This window comes from Periplaneta americana, chromosome 16, assembly GCF_040183065.1.
Source record: "Periplaneta americana isolate PAMFEO1 chromosome 16, P.americana_PAMFEO1_priV1, whole genome shotgun sequence".
Taxonomy (NCBI): domain Eukaryota; kingdom Metazoa; phylum Arthropoda; class Insecta; order Blattodea; family Blattidae; genus Periplaneta; species Periplaneta americana.
In genome coordinates, this window is record NC_091132.1 from 109,259,960 (window position 1) to 109,278,583 (window position 18,624).

At 35.8% G+C, this 18,624-nt stretch overlaps 1 protein-coding gene across 2 annotated transcripts in view; it reads left to right on the top strand.

The window, feature by feature from the left end:
- Nucleotides 1-1,083: 1,083 nt before the first annotated feature.
- Nucleotides 1,084-18,624, top strand: part of LOC138691053 (ribonuclease H2 subunit B) — a 35,837-nt gene continuing 18,296 nt past the window's right edge. For both annotated transcript variants that reach the window (XR_011329735.1, XM_069812717.1), the window contains exons 1-6: nucleotides 1,084-1,397; nucleotides 1,712-1,865; nucleotides 1,959-2,055; nucleotides 13,512-13,626; nucleotides 13,979-14,149; nucleotides 17,307-17,566. Coding sequence is in view for 1 of the 2 variants with exons in the window: in XM_069812717.1 (XP_069668818.1) it covers nucleotides 1,310-1,397; nucleotides 1,712-1,865; nucleotides 1,959-2,055; nucleotides 13,512-13,626; nucleotides 13,979-14,149; nucleotides 17,307-17,566 (885 nt within the window). In the remaining variant the exon portion in view is untranslated. The remainder of the gene's footprint in view (nucleotides 1,398-1,711; nucleotides 1,866-1,958; nucleotides 2,056-13,511; nucleotides 13,627-13,978; nucleotides 14,150-17,306; nucleotides 17,567-18,624) is intronic.

Below are 18,624 nucleotides of genomic sequence, written 5' to 3' on the forward strand. Positions count from 1 at the left end.
GAAAAGGGCTGTATCCAAGAATTGGTCAGAGTGCTCTAGTATTGGCTGGTGCAATGTCACATCTGTATTATAGTTTAGGGATAACGCAACAGTAACAGACGGTAGGAACTGCCTAAAACACATGAAATTTCACTGATTAGAATTTTGTGGCATAGCTCGCTCTTGCAGTGGACCTCTCAATTGTGAAACTGACACCAGATATTCATAACAAGCGGGATTGCTTGTGGTCGGCAGGAAACAAGATTCAAGCCAAGGGACACAGTCCATATGAGAAAAAATTTCTTCCCTTTTGGGAATCGAACCCGTGTCCGTTGTATTGTAGTGGTCAAAGGTATCGTACCACTTCAGCCAGAGATAATAATAATAATAATAATAATAATAATAATAATAATAATAATGAGTGACTATGACGTCATTGCAAAATAGTTTTTCGAAAATGGGGAATACAGACCTATTGCGCTAAACTTAAAAACGTTCCGCAATTATTTTGTACGGATATGGTTTACGCTTTATCGCATAACTACCATTCCGGCGCCTAATTTCGAAATTACATGGCACACGCATAATGTTATGTTCAGTGTTGAATTAATTTATATCCAGTTAGGGTCGAGGGAACCTCAACTTTGGGGAAGAGGCGATTACTGCTGAAAACGTAATAAAACTTGGAATTTCAAGGTCTTTCTCCCGTGAAATCAACACATTTATTCAGTTTGTCTGTCCTTCTCCCTCTTTCTTTCTCTTCACGAAATGCTGTATTCATTTTCAATAGAAAAATTAAAATACGGTATGACAGTTTACCTGCATCAAAACTTGACATGTGACATTTATTTTTGTTAAAGGTACGAAGCATTGAAGTATTGTGAGATTGTTTATTCAATTTTTATTTTTATGTGATAATTGTTGCCATTCCTTTTGCATGAGTTTAGATTTCCCGAGAAAAAAATGTCTCGTTTCAACAACGTCGTAAGAAGTTATTACCATTGATAAATATACATAATTGATCAACAAATGTTATGAATTCATCTATTTAATATTAACATGAAATACACATAAAATACGTCCGGGAATGAATAAGGTTTGTCATCTGTTGAATTCTTTTCTTTTGTTTATATCGTGCAAATAATATATTTTTTGAACAATTTGACAGGACAACGCACAGGCGAGAGATATCAATAAACGCATTTGGTGTATTTTATATTGGGTTGGTAATTCTGTACCCGGGCAGCAGCTCATATTCGAGGTCCGGGCTGATGGCTGTCGGCTAGGATTTTTGTTTGAAAATATTCGCATTATATGCTTTGTTTTCATTATGCCGAGGATAAAAGCATCCCCAAAGAAATGTGTGAAAACGCCAAATCCTCAGCAGTCCTCAAACACATGGGTATTTCTGCTGAAAGGTGAGTTACTGGCCGTCATCCGTGTTGTTGCCTGTTAAGAAGCGTCTATTTAGGAAAGGTTCATTGTCAATGTCAAAGATGGACCTTTTTGTTGATTTTTGTGGTTATCATTGCCTGGTGGAACATGATTTTTATTTATGTTAAAATTTTTGCTGTGATTTTTGTTATGTGCGTATTTACCGAAATGTTTATGATTAATTCCGTTACTGAAGGAGTACTGAACCTTTGTTTGGTCAAATAGCCCTCAGGCTAGTTTGAAATATAGCTTAGGAAGCTTGTGTACATTGTTTATAAGACAATCAATTGGATCGTAGGTGAAGCATTGGAAGTCCCTGAAGGATTTGCTGGCACTGGTACTCCTGACATGGTGCAGCTAAGGCATCCACAGTCGGGAGCTCCAGCAATGTTCTTGTTTAGTCCAGGAGATGGAATGGTCCAAGAAGTTCTTACATTTTCAGAAAATAGAAGGTACACGATTGGTAAAATTTATTCTTTAATACTGCTTATAAACGTTAAATTAGTTTATTAAATATACAATTAATAATGTTTATATTGTTACAGATCGTGGTTTATTGAAGAATCTGTAAAATCAGATGGAAAAATGCAGCTTTCAACACCAATTGATCCTATTTTTCTTGCACTTCCTTATCTGAGAAAGGTATAGTAAATTTAAATTCTCATTTATTCTAAGTTGGATTGAATGAAGAGCATGTGAAGTATTGATCTGGTAGTAAGCCCTACTTAGGCCCAATAGCCTGTAAGTAGGCCTAGTTCCGTTTCTGTTATAAATAAAAGTTAAGGTGATACCAGAAGTCAGGCATACATTTTCAGCATATTCATGAACATTTTGGATTAGCATGATGATAAAAGATACCATATCTTGCGTATTTTTACTTTGTGACAGTTACTCCCAACATAGCCTACTTCTTATTTATTAATATTGCATTTCTTCACAATTGCGTCAAGATACAACTCTACGTAATTTGCTTCTAGTCGAGTCATATGTACCGTAAACAAAAGAAAAATTTTATGGCGAGATCAATTTCGCACCGAAATAAGATTGGAAAGTTACTGTGAAAGTGGAGCCTGGCGGAGAGATGCGGGCAGGTGGGATTGCTCAGTCAAGGTGGAAGAGATAAAGGGGGCAGGACATATATCTCCTTTCTTACTGATCACAGAGAAAAGGCGAGTTTTCGTAAGTTCGAATCAATGACAGGTTAGATTAGGCTAGTTCAGGCTTTTGGTATGCCTTGCATAATCTCACAATTTGTCTAAGAAAGTACTAATCCACCCATCTCCTCCACACTGTCCCGTAGTGACTGATGGGTGGGGATTCCTTGCAATCTGCCTTCCCTAGGTAACGCTATTGTAAAGATTTATCTTTAATATACACTGAAGTTGAGACATTCATTGAATGCGAGGCTTTAATTTTGTTAACTTATGCGCCATGTTATTGTAAGATTAAAAATAAAGCAATACTGGTAATAATTTTTAAATTGTTAATGGTAGTAGCAGTAGTGATATTAATAATAGTTCTATTAGTTTAGAATTAGGTTTTTGGGTATTTCACTGTATTCTGGAACTTGACATCCAGAACATGGTGACAGAACACAGTGGAATACCCAAAAGTCTAATTCTGATCAGAGCCATCGTAAAAGCCTAAAAACTCATATAGGCCTATTAGTTGCCTGATAATAAACTACTGTCACACGAAATGGGATATGTTGAAGTGATCTCGGCAGACATTATGTCGTCGGCTTACAAGCAAAACGTATTAAGTCAAAAACATCACCGCTGTGAAAAAGGCGTTTTGAAAGCCCTTAACAAAACTGAATCCTCAAAATATTATTTTTAGTAAGTTGTTTTGGGCGTGCTTCCGAACAGGGGCAGTGGCATTTTCCCTGAAGTTAGATCACAGTTTAGGTGTGTGTGTATTAATCGAAAAAAATGCCTTATAAACATGCGTCCTATTCTCAATATTTTCTAGCTCCTAATTTTCGATTAATACACACACACCTAAACTGGGCTCTAACCTTAGAGGAAATACCGCTGCCCCTGTTCGGAAGTGCGCCCGTTGTTTCTCTTTATGTGTATTTAATTTTCCAATTTTAAGTTTATACACATACATTATGTACATTATATAACTTACATCTTTTTCTTGGAAGTTATATTTTTGACTTAATGTGTTTTGTTTGTAAACCGACGCTATGCAACGTCTTTCTCAAGATAAATGTGTTGGCTTTCAAGTGTCATATTGCCGTAAATATTTGGCTATTTACTCAGTAGGATGTGTTTTTGTCTTTCATGTAACAATTATTCCTACTTTTCTCGGAAATTTGAGACTGATTTTGTAGATATTATTAAGACTCTGCAAGTATAGATATTAGTCTATATACATTGAGGAGCTTTTATCATGATTGGAGATAAGCAGTGCTAGTCTCTGCCAAGCTATGGCAGGCACCCATATCTCCAGCACTGATACAACACTTACAATAAGAGTTGTAGAATTTGTACTTCCTTTGCTCATTTTATTTGCTCAAAATGTACCTCATTTACTGCAATACATTGTTGATATCTTTTAATGAAATTATTATTGACTTTCATAAGTTCATCACCACTTGCTGACACATTAGAGGAAGCGCAAAGAAAGCTTGCCTATTTGACTGATGCGCAGAGAACGATATTCGGTCCTCATGCCGCCATGCTCGTTACAGGGCTGCTATGAATCACCTAATGCTGATTACTGGGCACATTCGAAAGTGCGGTCTTGAGCTGTTCGTATCGTGGAGTGTTGCTGTGCAGAGTGGGTAGACGCCAGCGTGTGCGTTACATTTTCTGCGTTTTATCCCTGATATCAGTAGTTTTATGTAGTTCAAAGTGTGTTTGTTAAATAACAGAGTTCTGTATAACATTCAGTTTACTTAACAATGCCCCTGTTTCGCTCTAAATTAGGAAGTGCTAATAAAACGTTACACAGTCAAACTAGGGAATTATTTATAACGTTTATAAATTTATGAAAAAACGAAAAAGGCTCTGCTCGTAACATAGGGAGTATATACAGATTAAAATGAACCGACCATAGTACCCTAGTTATCGGAACATTTTAATAAAATCACATAGTATTAGTGTTTTATTACAACGTCAAATATCAATTATTACACGATCACATATTTCTTATAACATGTTTGTCATTTCATTCAGTGATTTTATGTGTAAAAAAAACAAGTGCTTCTGTATTTTCAACAATGTTATGTTATTAGTTACTCTGCAACAAGGTTTAGGTTACTTTACACGCACTGTGATAAATCTCACTCGAAACATCAAGCCAGCAGACAACTGAGAACTGCCAATTGAATCGAAGCGAGGTCGAGTGCACCCAAACGTTTCCGAAAGTTCGCGCAGCTTTCCGTGGCAAGCTCTTCTTGTGTCACCTCTGCGTGCGACTGATTTGAAAATTGCAGTGTGTGCTTGTTCAGTCTCACACCAGTGCCTCAGCCAGAACAGGCCATTACCTCAGATCTCAATAAATGCTCCTCTCTGTAAAGATATATTTTTTTTGGGGTGTAGCTAAATGTTTTCAATTAGATGACAGTCTTTAATTTGTGTTTCATAATGAATTCTGTAGATTTTAAAAACTGACAGCTCTTGTATGCTTAAATTGTTACTACTATGGTGTGGGGTATAAGAACTAAGTACCTATTACGTTTGTTGAGTTTGTATACCCGTCCTAATTTTGATTTTACTCTAGGATTTGCATGTATAAAAATTTACTAATGGTGACTTGCTTCTTATACTGCACTACATTTTTCTTGGAAGACCAAAGTTTTACTTTCACATTTAGTTTGCTGATTCACTGCTTTTTGTCAGAAAGTTTTTCAAGTTGAGAAACATTTATAAGTTGAAAAATTGTTGTACCAATTATTATTTGTTTATTCTAATATTATTCTACAGTAGAACCCCAATTATCCGTCACCCTATTAACTGATTGGCTGATTATCCGACTGTCTATTTCTCGCTCTTTTTTTCTTCATAAATAAATAAGTTAGATAAAGGACTGTCCTGTATATCATATTAGTAGCACAGTCTAGTATATACAGTCACGAACCTCAATACGTAGGGAATGTGCATCCATAGATAGTTGCTAACCACTAGGATCGCTCCCATCGCCTCATTACAGACAATACGAAATAGTACCGACACAGTCTATTCACAACTCAAGCTTCGTGATTGTAGTACTAGACTGTGTCAGTAGTTTCTACATATGTTTTTGCTATAGTGTTTTATTACAAGCCTTTGTCGTTACACAGCATTGTTTACTGTTCGAATTTCCGTTCTATAATAGAACTTGTATATAAAATGTCTTCCACGGATGTTAACAGAAAACGTGTTGTGCTAAGTATCGAAAAAAATGGAAATAATTGAATGGTTTGAGAAAGAAAAACTGTGGCTCATCTCGCATCAGAATACGAGATTGGAGTTACAACTGCGCGATTTAATAAAAAAAATAAGGATACAGAGTAAAAAAGTATGTAAATCTACAACATGAGACCTCCTTTATTCCTATCTTTCCTGAAACAGTCATTACAAAGGGCTTCCTTGTCCTTTAAAAACCCGTCGTTTGTAACCAGATTTAAATTAGTGAATTTCTGATCCACAACATAGCGAGTTAAATACAGAACCATGGAGGAAATTACAAAATCTTTCATGGTACGGATTATCCGATTTTTTCGATTAACCATTCAGTCCATGCCCTTCATTACCACGGATAATAGAGGTTCTACTGTATTTGTCTTGCATCTTAGTAGAATTTTGGATTACTGATACCAGTAATTGTTCTTTGTTGTGATTTTGGTAACTAGACACTGAAGGAGATGCTACTTTGATTGTGATGATAGTGTTATTGTAATGGTAGACTATATTGCTAGATCTCTGCTGTTGTTATTTTTTATAAAAAGGATGTGAAAAATCACGAAGGAAATTGTTTGTGTCAATTCGAAGTAAGTTGCCATTAGTGTGATAAGTTTATCAAATGATTTTAAGTTAAGTACTGTTATTCAAGTAAAACTATTAAAATTTATGTGAACCTACTTTCTGTGGAGCGTGACTGGTAAATAATAAATGCGGAACGTGTGAAATAGTTAAGAAGGAAAGGTTATGTATAGACAAATGGAAAATCAAAAACTACTTTCTTGGTTTCAGAAGATTCTTAAAGATTTTGTTTATTTTAAATAGTTCGAAATCTATGTGGGCTTAAATGTGACTTTTATTAATGACAAATTCACTCTTAGTGCACTGAAGAATTCAAGAGAACTGTGTTAGAAATGAAGTTTTATCTTTGTTATGTATATTATAGTCCACACCTGTGGAGTAACAGCGCGTCTGGCCGCAAAACCAGGTGGCCCGGGTTCGATTCCCAGTCGGGGAAAGTTACCTGGTTGAGGTTTTTTCTGGGGTTTTCCCCTCAACCCAGTATGAGCAAATGCTAGGTAACTTTTGGTGTTGGACCCCGGACTCATTTCACCGGCATTATCATCTTCATCTCATTCAGATGCTAAATAACCTAAGATGTTGATAAAGCGTCGTAAAATAACCTACTAAAATAAAAAATGTATATTATATATAGCAATAGTGTATACCAGTGGTTCTCAAACTATTTCATCACACGGAACCCTACAGAAGGTACGAAACCTGCTGCAGAACCCTAAAATGTTTGTCACATTCCCTTTTCTTCTACAAGTAAATTAAAACTTTTTAGCTTCAACTAAGTACTTTATATATTTTTGTGTGTATTTTAAGACTTAGTTTATGCTATAAATTAAGGATAAAACTAATGTACTGTATTTATTGCACATTTAATACTTGTAATATAATTACGGTATGCAGACTCTCATTCAATCCTTAACAGACGGAAAAACTATTTTGGACAGCTACTAAATATACATAGGCCAAGTAGAAATGATCGGGACGAAATTCAAATACAAACTGCTGAGCCATTTATACCGGAAGCCACACTTTCTGAAGTCGAAATTGCGATAGAAAATCTGAAAAAGTAAAAGTCTCCAGGTATTGATCAAATTCCAGCAGAATTAATACAAGAGGGTGGAAGCGTATTATCTAGCGAAATTTATAAACTTGTACTTGCAATTTGGGAAAAGGAAATTGTACCAGAACAATGGAAGGAGTCCATAATCGTACCTATTTTTAAGAAGGGGGACAAGACTAACTGTGGTAACTTTCGAGGAATATCACTTTTGTTGACGTCGTACAACATTTTGTCGAATATCCTTTTGAGAAGGTTAACTCCATATGTAGATGAAATTATTGGGGATCATCAGTGTGGTTTCAGGTGTAATAGATCGACTATTGATCAGATTTTTTGTATTCAACAGATATTGGAGAAAAAATGGGAGTATAAGGGTACAGTACATCAGTTATTCATAGATTTCAAAAAGGCGTATGACTCGGTTAAGAGAAAAGTTTTATATAATATTCTTATTGAATTTGGTATTCCCAAGAAACTAGTTCGATTAATTAAAATGTGTCTTAGTGAAACTTACAGCAGAGTCCATATAGGCAAGTTTCTATCTGATGCTTTTCCAATTCACTGTGGGCTAAAGCAGGGAGATGCACTATCACCTTTACTTTTTAACTTCGCTCTAGAATATGCCATTAGGAAAGTTCAGGATAACACAGAGTTGAACGGGTTACATCAGCTTCTTGTCTATGCGGATGACGTGAATATGTTAGGAGAAAATCCACAAACGATTAGGGAAAACACGGAAATTCTACTTGAAGCAAGTAAAGAGATAGGGTTGGAAGTAATTCCCGAAAAGACAAAGTATATGATTATGTCTCGTGATCAGAATATTGTACGAAATGGAACTATAAAAGTTGGAGATTTATCCTTCGAAGAGGTGGAAAAATTCAAATATCTTGGAGCAACAGTAACAAATGTAAATGACACTCGGGAGGAAATTAAACACAGAATAAATATGGGAAATGCCTGTTATTATTCGGTTCAGACGTTGTTGTCATCTAGTTTGATGTCAAAAAATGTGAAAGTTAGAATTTATAAAACAGTTATATTACTGGTTGTTGTGTATGGCTGTGAAACTTGGACTCTCACTTTGAGAGAGGAACAGAGATTGAGGGTTTTTGAGAGTAAGGTTCTTAGGAAAATATTTGGGGCTAAGAGGGATGAAGTTACAGGAGAATGGAGAAAGTTACACAAAGCAGAGCTGCACGCATTGTATCCTTCATCTGACATAATTTGGAACATTAAATCCAGATGTTTGAGATGGGCAGGGCATGTAGCATGTATGGGCGAATCCAGAAATGCATATAGAGTGTTAGTTGGGAGGCCAGAGGGGAAAAGACCTTTGGGGAGGCCGAGACGTAGATGGGAAGATAATATTAAAATGGATTTGAGGGAGGTGGGATATGTTGGTAGGGACTGGATTAATCTTGCTCAGGATAGGGACCAATGGCGGGCTTATGTGAGGGCGGCAATGAACCTCCGGGTTCCTTAAAAGCCAGTAAGTAGATAAGTAAGTAATATAATTACGGTGTTTCAAACATACTGCAAGTTATCCATATTTAATTCATAACTTTTTAATTTTAATTTTGCAATATTGGCACATGTTTGAAATAAATATTACAAAAAAAAAAATCACAAAAGCACACGCTAGAAATATTGGAAAGTTTATTATTCAAAATAATAACACTATATAATAAAAGTTCAGTATTTAGAAAAGGTTGTTAATGAAATGGATGTGTCTGTCTTCTCAACATAGTTTCTTGAAGTCAGGTGTGATGTGGGATAGCTTGATCCTCATGTTTGCTTCAGGATTGAGTCTGCTTCTTTGCATGGTCTTAGTGAGACTGTATTTTGAGAGTGCTGCCTCAGCAAGGTATGTTGTAGGAAAGGGTAAAAGTTTTCTAACAGCTCGCTTTGTAATTTCTGGGTATTCACTTCTAAGCTTGGCCCAAATTCTAATAACATCGATGGACTGAAAGTGTCCTTCAGATTCCTGTCAGCTGCTATGTCTATAAGCTGCTTTATTTCTCTGACTGGCAGATCAATATCTTTTATTGAAGTTGTGAACGGATTTCGAAGCCAGTTTATATTGTCATTTGGAAGAGGAAAATATTGATGGAATGAAGTTTGTAGGTTCTGTAGATGTTCTATAATTTCTGACACAATCTCCGACAGAGAATAGTTTGTAGGTTCTGTAGATGTTCTATAATTTCTGACACAATCTCCGACAGAGAATAGTTTGTAGGTTCTGTAGATGTTCTATAATTTCTGACACAATCTCCGACAGAGAGTAGTTTGTAGGTTCTGTAGATGTTCTATAATTTCTGACACAATCTCTGACAGAGAGTAGTTTGTAGGTTCTGTAGATGTTGTATAATTTCTGACGCAATCTCTGACAGAGAGTAGTTTGTAGGTTCTGTAGATGTTCTATAATTTCTGATGCAATCTCCGACGGAGAGTAGTTTCTGATTCACACAAAAAATCGTGCAGTGTAGGGAAACACTCAATTATTTTTTTCCTCCCAAAATTGGAATTTTTAATGTTGATTCAATTTAGTCATGAGCTGAAAGTACAGTTACCCGTGAACCTTGCAGAGATAGATTCAATTCATTCAGGCTGAAAATATACCAAAGAGATGTGACAAACATTGTAACCACTCGGGATCACATAGTCTTGATGACAGATCAGATTCAAAGTGAGAGAGAAACACCATAACTTCATTGCGAAGCGTGAAAAGTCTAACCAAAACTTTGCCATGACAACCATCTTACTTTGGTGTGAAGTAACAGAGTTTTAAATTGGCTTCCCATTTCTTCACAGAGAGAAACTCGAGAATTTAGGAGTCTTGATTTTATAAAATTCACTATTTTGATTGCTTCGTTAAGCACACTAAGAAGAATTGGTGGCATGTTTTTCATTGCTAATACTTGTCTGCGGCTACTTCCAATTTTGGACACCACATTTTTAACATGAGCACGATGTTTCCCAGTAAAAGATGTTGCATCATCAGTGCAGATATCAATGCAGTCGTCCCAAGACAGTCTGTCTTCTTTGAGATATAAATCAACCAAATTAAATATATCCTCATCAGTTGTCCGACTCTTGAGAGGTTTGCAAAACAACATTTCATCTTAGACTGAATTGTCATTTATGTACCTGACGACAACAAGAAGTACTACAAGTTGAAGTGCGTAACAGGGAGGCCAAAGCTCGAACTTGAGCCAATTAGCCATTGGATGGATGAATGGATGAAGTGTGTAACACCTACTTTTATACGGGTAATAACTTCATGTACAATTTGTGAACTCATTTCATGAATTCTCCTGGCACCTGTACATAGGCGCCGACTTTTGAAAATCTTGGGGCATGCTCATTATGTTACACTTTAAAACTCATATTACCCCCTATATAATTATAGTAAATGTAAATGCTACAAAATTAACTTCAAATGCATGATCACTCACCTAAATAGGGAGAGACTGGAATGTGCTCCTCCTGACAGTTGTTTTACTGATGAATTCGTTGATTAGAGGTTCCAGGTTCAGTTCCCTTGCGAGATCAGAATGGATGTTCAGTAATGCTACATGATTTAACCGGTCTTGGTTCATGGTGGCTCTGGTGTAAGTTTTCAGTCTTTGAAGTGCAGAAACGTGGATACAGGTATCGTTAAAAGAAGTCGCAATAATTTTACATATTCTGGTATCATGTTCTTCAGAGCTACACACTTGTTGTCCTCTGTCCTACTCAAGTATTGCTCTACACTTTCAAAGCTGTCTAGTGTAACATTATGTTGTTTTACCACATCCAACAAAATATCTCTATGAAGAGTCAGTCTTACACAGTCGAAATCGTCACCGTAATAAGAAGTAACGTAACTGCTATCTTCTTTGCCTAATAAACACTGTTCTATTTTGACAAGGTGTGACATTGTTTCGGGCAGAAATCTGCTTTTAAAGCTGCTTACTGTTTGATCCACTACCTCAAAATATAAAATTCGCAACTTTTCTTGAATATCTGATGAATTATGCTTGTCACCACCTCCTAATTTTAATGGCACTTTTCTAGGGCGTGAAACAGTGGGTAGATTTAATTGCAGTGCATCACACTTTTCTTCAGCATGTCCCCAAAGTGATAAAAATGTATCTGTATTTCTAGCTCTTTCTATTGAAGACAAAACAGCATCTACAGAATTACGAGCAAGGCGGAAATTCAATGAAACTTTTTGAAGTACTGCATTAAGTTTTTCTATTCTTTGGAATACAAAAATTAGCATCTTGATATGAGACAGAGTTTCAAATTTTTGCAGACATTTTAGAAATCCTTTAGCTTTTACACCAGCATCATTTCTTTCATCTTGCATATCATTAAGAAATTGCAAAAGAACTTCATAATTATTATCTATGCACAACAGAGACACAACACGCATGCACCATCTCGTTAGGACAGAACGGTCTTAAATCTTGACCTGCTTCAATGTCATGAGAATCTGAAAGCAATTGTTTAAGATTTCCGAATTTTCCTAGCCTCTTGGATTCTTTGACATGCTGTTAGTGTGATTGCTTCTATTACTGTCATAGTAATATCGTTTTATGGTGGTATTTTTCTTTTCAAGTTTTGCTCACTATTTGCTCTCTTATTGGACTCTTTACCTGAACGCTTAAAGTCTACATATAGTTACAATACCTCACCCTCTTGTTAACCCTCTCTCTCAAACAACATTCCTCACTCGGCCGTAATAAAATTCTGGAATTTTTGCTGGTCAGTTTGTTGTCCTTTAGTGTATTGAAGTGTCTGTGAGTGTGATTACAAAGAGTGGTAAATGAAAAGTGCTTTCTGTGTCAGAAAAATTGGAAATCTTACGAAACTATGATCAAAACAGTAATTTACTCTTAATCAGAAACAACTCTGATTCATTAGGAATCCCATCATCGACATTAAGGACGATAATACAAAATCGCGACTTAATCACTGCAGCTGCGATGTCGGGAGGATGTAAGCACAGGAAAGTGAAGTGTGATGAACATGAGGACTTGGAGAACATGCACACGGCAAACAACGACATATAAATTACTTTTTTCGAAAGAATTAAGTACAGTACATATTGTAAATGTCTTTGACATACTGTTCAGTAAATACATAATGGAGTAATACTGCAGGGTGTTTCCGAGGTGGTGTTACAAACTTTCAGGGATGATGGCGAAGGGCACATGTATCAATTTGAGATAGGAACCATGGTCCGGAAATGACTGAGTCGAAAGTTATAAGCAAAAATAGTTGTGTGGAAATGAAATTGTAATTTGGCACCACATGCCCTCCTTCCCTTAACTTTTGGAACAGTCGTGGAAAGATGGTATGGCCGGATGTCTCCTATGTGGGTACTTGCCCCGATACAATCTGTGAGCTTGTCTACTGTTCCCATTGGCTCATCCGTATTCGAAAATCAGGTCTGCTTATTCCGCTCTCCTGTACTCCTCCATTTCACTAGGACTGATCGACTGGACACTGCAACTTGTACACATACACTGCTGTCTACAGACGTGCATATCAGGACCGACCATGTCTGTTACACATTACGATATCTGCATTGCTTTGGTGTAGTTTCCTGTACCCATCCCTCAGACAGCGCACTGAATGGAATACTATAATTAGACAATGTAAACAACGTCAGATGAATACAGTATGTGTAAGATGTACAGATAAATACACTTAAAAAGGTGTACAGAAGAATAAAATTATTTCATTTCCACAGAACTATTTTTGCTTATAACTTTCGACTCTGTCATTTCCGGACCAGGGTTCCTTATCTCAAATTGATACATGTGCCCTTCGCCATCATCCCTGAAAGTTTGTAACACTAGCCCTGAAACATCCTGTATATTACTTTTCATGAATCATGTATTTCAATAAAGTAAAATGCTAATAGATACTGTCTATAAGTCAGAATTAGTATACCTGCCTAATACACGGTCCCGGTTAATACGCGGTTTACACGTGGATCCTTGAACAGCGTTTTATTGGTTTTACTGTATCCCTATTTATAAGCCTACAAGTTATGTTTGATTATCTTAATGTTACAGACAAATCAAGCAATGCCTCTGGACCAGTTATTGAAAGATGAGGAATTTCCAGAGACTGAAAGGTTACTACGATCTACTGGGCTCAAACATCTCAATCAGGTTGCTGACAGAAAAGGTAAAAAGATGTACATCTTGATCTAATGATTTGTTGTTTGTTTAACTTTCCTATTAATATTGAAACTTTTACCTTAATAATTAATGACTAGTTTCGGCTTGTTTCTTGCTGTTGTCTTGGTGGGGGTGTGTTTTTGATCGGTACTGTAGTGACTGAAAAGGGTGTGCATTCTGTAATTTAGTTGAGTTGGGGATGTGTTGTGCATGTGTTTTTGTATGTCTGTATACTTTGTATTGTTCTACAGTGTTTAGTTTCTGGCATTTTGGTTCAATGTGTAACTGTAATTGTGATTCTTGTTAAAATATATGGCTAAGAGTCTAATAGAACTTTCATTAGTAATTTTTTATTTCAGGGGATGAAGATCTAAATGCATACAAGTACAACGAAGAGAAAACGCTGAGCTGGCTTCAGCGGAAGACGGAGAGAGTGGCTGAAGTGCTGAAGCAGAAGGGCGTTCACGTAACAAGTGGGGCTGTCTCAGCGACATTTGTGAAGAGCAACAAAACTGACACAGCGGATTCTGGTAAGTCAATTTTTAATGTTAGCATTTGATTTGTCTTTAGATTTGCGACTTGATATGTATATTTGAGATTGGGTATTAAATATGTAAAAATAAAACAGTTTTAGAAATAGGAATTTGATTCGATTCCGAAATTAACCTTCAGTTAAACTGAACTTAGATTTCTGGTTATATACACACTAATCCAAGCTCATTCTGTCTTCATGTAAAATCAAATCTAAGAGGCGATTTTTTTCGGTTCAGGATGGTTGAACTTAGTTTAGCTGAAACTAGATAATTTTTTATCAAAATAAAGAAAAATAAATAGGCTACTGGTCCTGCAAGTAAAGTAGCGAGTGAAATTGATTTTAATTGTATGCAGTAAAAGAACTGTGTTAATATTTCACATAAGTATGTGCATAATGCTGTAATGCATTGTTGTATGTATTGGGTTACAGGTTATGTTATTTTCAGATTTCACATTTCGTGATGTTTTTATAACACAACTTCAGTCATTTCCAATCTCTTGGAATTCAATATTGTCATGCATGGCTATTACCATAAAATACAATCTTTTGTCTCTCTTTTACCGCTACTACTTGCTTTACTCAACGACACGGTGTAATAGAATTATTTCTTCACACAAACGAGAAATGATCTGCTTCTTGTGCAACATATAAAAAACGAAAGGAGAATCATAAGTGTGTCGAGTATGTTTTTGTTTTCTGTTTTCTTACACTTACGTGTTTTGAACGATCCAGACATTCTAAACAATAGCACTCTTGTTGCAGAATTTTTTAAGGTCGAACACTGTGCTATAACCTGTATCTTTATAATAATTGTACAGAGGAAACGGTTTGACCAAAAATTAGGGTTTTTTTCGGGCAGACTTAGAAATTCATTCTCTTTATATCTGGCAAGCTATTGATTTTCAGAATTAAATAAATCCCCGACCGCCAATGTCCCTGTTGATAGCAATACTTCTTTATTAGGCAACGTTGCATTTGTCTGATTTGCGGGAGCCGTGAAGTCATTGAAGATCATGTGCGGAGAATAGGAGTTAAGTGTGAGCATGTATGGGCAGTCATCCAATTCAGACACAAGTCTTTGCATGTATGGGGTCCTTCACACATTCAAGTAAATTCCGTATTTACTTGAAAAGATCTGAGAGTTGGTTGTTACCTTTTACTTTTCTTTCCATCCTTCCTTTATCACTCATTCATTTGTTCATTTGTATGAAATATATATTGTGTATGAATTGAGGAAATTGGTATATATGAGAAGGTATTGTGATTTTTCAGGAGGAAGAGAAGAGCATTATTACTTTTAATTTCATTTATTTTCAATGTTACTTTCGGTATAATTTCAATCATTACATAAAAATGATGATATATGGAAATCAGCATTGAAAATCAAGGGGATTAAAAGTGATAATGCTGAATGTGCACAAAACTTATAGATTTTTTTTTTATTTGAACAAGTCTGAACTGTCCTAAGAATATGAGACAAATATACACTTAAATGTCTGTTAACTATTCATTTATTCATAGTGTTCTTCCCAAGGGAAAGTCTTTCACTGCAAACCCAGCATTCTCCAGTCTTTCCTATTTTCTGCCTTCCTCTTAGTCTCCACATATGATCCATATATCTTAATGTCGTCTATCATCTGATATCTTCTTCTGCCCCAAACTCTTCTCCCGTTCACCATTTCTTTTAGTGCATCCTTCAGAAGGCAGTTTCTTCTCAACCAGTGACCCAGCCAATTCCTTTTCCTCTTCCTGATCAGTTTCAGCATCATTCTTGCTTCACTCACTCTTTTCGACACAGCTTCGTTTCTTATTCTGTCTGTCCATTTCACACACGTCGCTGCACCTCCAAAATCCGCTATATGCTTTTAAACAGATTTTTCAGGAGGAAGTAAAAAGCATTATCACTTTTAATTCCATTTATTTTCAAAGCTACTTTCGGTATAATTTCAATCAATACGTGTAAAGTTATGATGATATACAGAAAATAGCATTGAAAATCAAGGGAATTAAAATTGTTAATGCTTTTTTCTTTCTCCTGAAAAATCTGCGGACGATATACTTGTAAATGTCTAAATATTTACAGTAAAACACTAAAGGAATTCCCAATTTCTAGTAAAAGAAATATTTATTGTCTCATCAATTTACTGTAAATAATTAGAAAATCTATGAAATATTTATGTGGTTGATTTACGAAATTTTTGGAGTCTTTTTATTTCAACAATTTTTTCCAATATTTGGAATAATGGATCTCGTCATGTACAATCTAAAAGTGCTGTCGTACTGCAGTCAAATGTCTGCCCACACGCACAGCGTCTCTGCTGCTCACTGCTCATATTTGCCTTGAAATAGAGGATCACCCATTTTATCCCATACATTCCACAAGCAACACTTTTAAGATTGACAGAGGATTGTCAAGATCGAATGAGACACTTTCTTCAGGTAAATGAACATTTGCAGTAGTGCACTGAGCCTTACACTGAGAACAGGAAACCTAGTCATGTTTAACTTACTGTACTTGAGGGTAGTGCAGTGTAATAATGTTGTGCTGTACAGTATTACATGATAGAATGTGATTACTAACAGATTTGTTCTAAAAAATTACTTTCATTTAAAAATAATATTGTTTTCCCCATTTGTGAAATGGCTTTTGTTTCACACGGTGTAGTAATTTTAACTCAGTATATAATGAGTCCTTTGAAGAAATAATTGGAAATGGGCTGTAACAGATTTCTTCTTGCAGAGAAATGGTATAGCCACTATTTCTGAGAAATTATCTCCAATTGAAAACTTCTTTAGTGATATAACTTTTAGGTTTTAAAAGTTCTTGGAGAACTGTATGTGATGTGCTAGATATATTAACATAATTTCTTTTCCAGTTCGTAGACATTGTATCACTAAGCTTGTGGTTAAGGGTTGGGTATGAGGACTGGAAGCACTCTTCATTGTTGTTATGTTGTAGAACCATGGGATATGAATTAGAGTAGACAGAGAATTCTGACAATGGACATTTTGTAAGCTTGCAAAGAAATATTATTTATTTAAAAATGTAATCGTGGATAATTTGACAAACCTATATGTAATATAGTGGTTGCATTAATTGCTCCGTAAAACATGTGATGAAACAGTATGTATCATTTTATTTTTCTTTGCAGAGTCATATCTTAGATATGCACATGGAATAGTGTCGGAGTATCTGACAGAAGACCTCAGTGTCAAGCTGCTGAAGTACCTGGGCCTACCTGAAGAGAAGCCATCAGAGAGCCATGGGAAACGCAAACTCTCGGTGGCACAGTATGGTAGCAACAGCAATACCAGCACACCAGCTAGTGCGCCTGCAGGGGAACTCTTCAAGAAAGCCAAACAGGAAGATCTGGCTAATGGAGGAGTTCTGGATCTCACCAAGCCAGAGAAGGTAATTTATGAAACCCTTACCTCAAGAATTAGATAATAAAACAACATTTTATGCTGATGACTGTGCGGTGTGACCGAGCATTTACACTTTTAGGAACTGGAAGCTGTGAATACCCATAACAGACTGCAGGAAGTATTGCATACCTTCCAGGAGATTTAAACTTTTATGCTCTGAGAGAAATTGAAGCTTTGCCGACTACTCATTTGCAATTTAAAAATATTTGCTTAAGTGACAGATACAGTCTAGTAAAATACTCCACAATTATTCTTAATCACCTTTTATACATGCTAGTGAAATTGTGAAAACCATATTTAATAAGCGGAGGTTTCTACTGTCAGTCTACATGAATGATTCAGAATAACAGTATATTTTATTATATTATAGGTGACGTATTATATTTTAAGATAAGGAATGAGTGATAGGCGAAATTACAGTTTCTCGCAGAAGAGCATTGAAATTGAGATATCTCCTGAAAGGTATGCAACATAATTATGAGCTTACATTGTGGTGGTGTAGACAAAATTAAAAATATTCCAGACATCTTCATAAGAGTCACAGATTCTACTATGTAATGTTTACACCATTTTTGGGGACTGTCACTTCAAACTGTTACTATGATTGCCTTTCTGCTGTTACACGGAAGAAAAACATAGGCTGTAAAGTTAATATCTACTTGCAATTTAAGTTTGCTAGGACACGCATTATTACATTATATTATGATAAAATATTATTACTGGTACTTCCTTTTAACAGAAAAAGTCAGCTGACAAATGATGGTCAGAATGTAGGATGTGTTGAATAGCTTTCAGGAGATTTAAAATTATATGCTCGTTTGAGAAAAGTTGAAGCTTTGGCAACCACTCATTCTCCATTTAAAAACATTTGCGTAGGTGTCAGATATGATCCAATAAAATACTTCACTATTATTCTGAATCACCCTGTATACATGCTAGTGCCATTATGAAAACCATGACAAAATATTTCTAATTGCTTCAAAGTGTAAGTAGGCCTAATCATCATTCCCAATTTTTTCATGAGATTTTATCACAACTTTTATT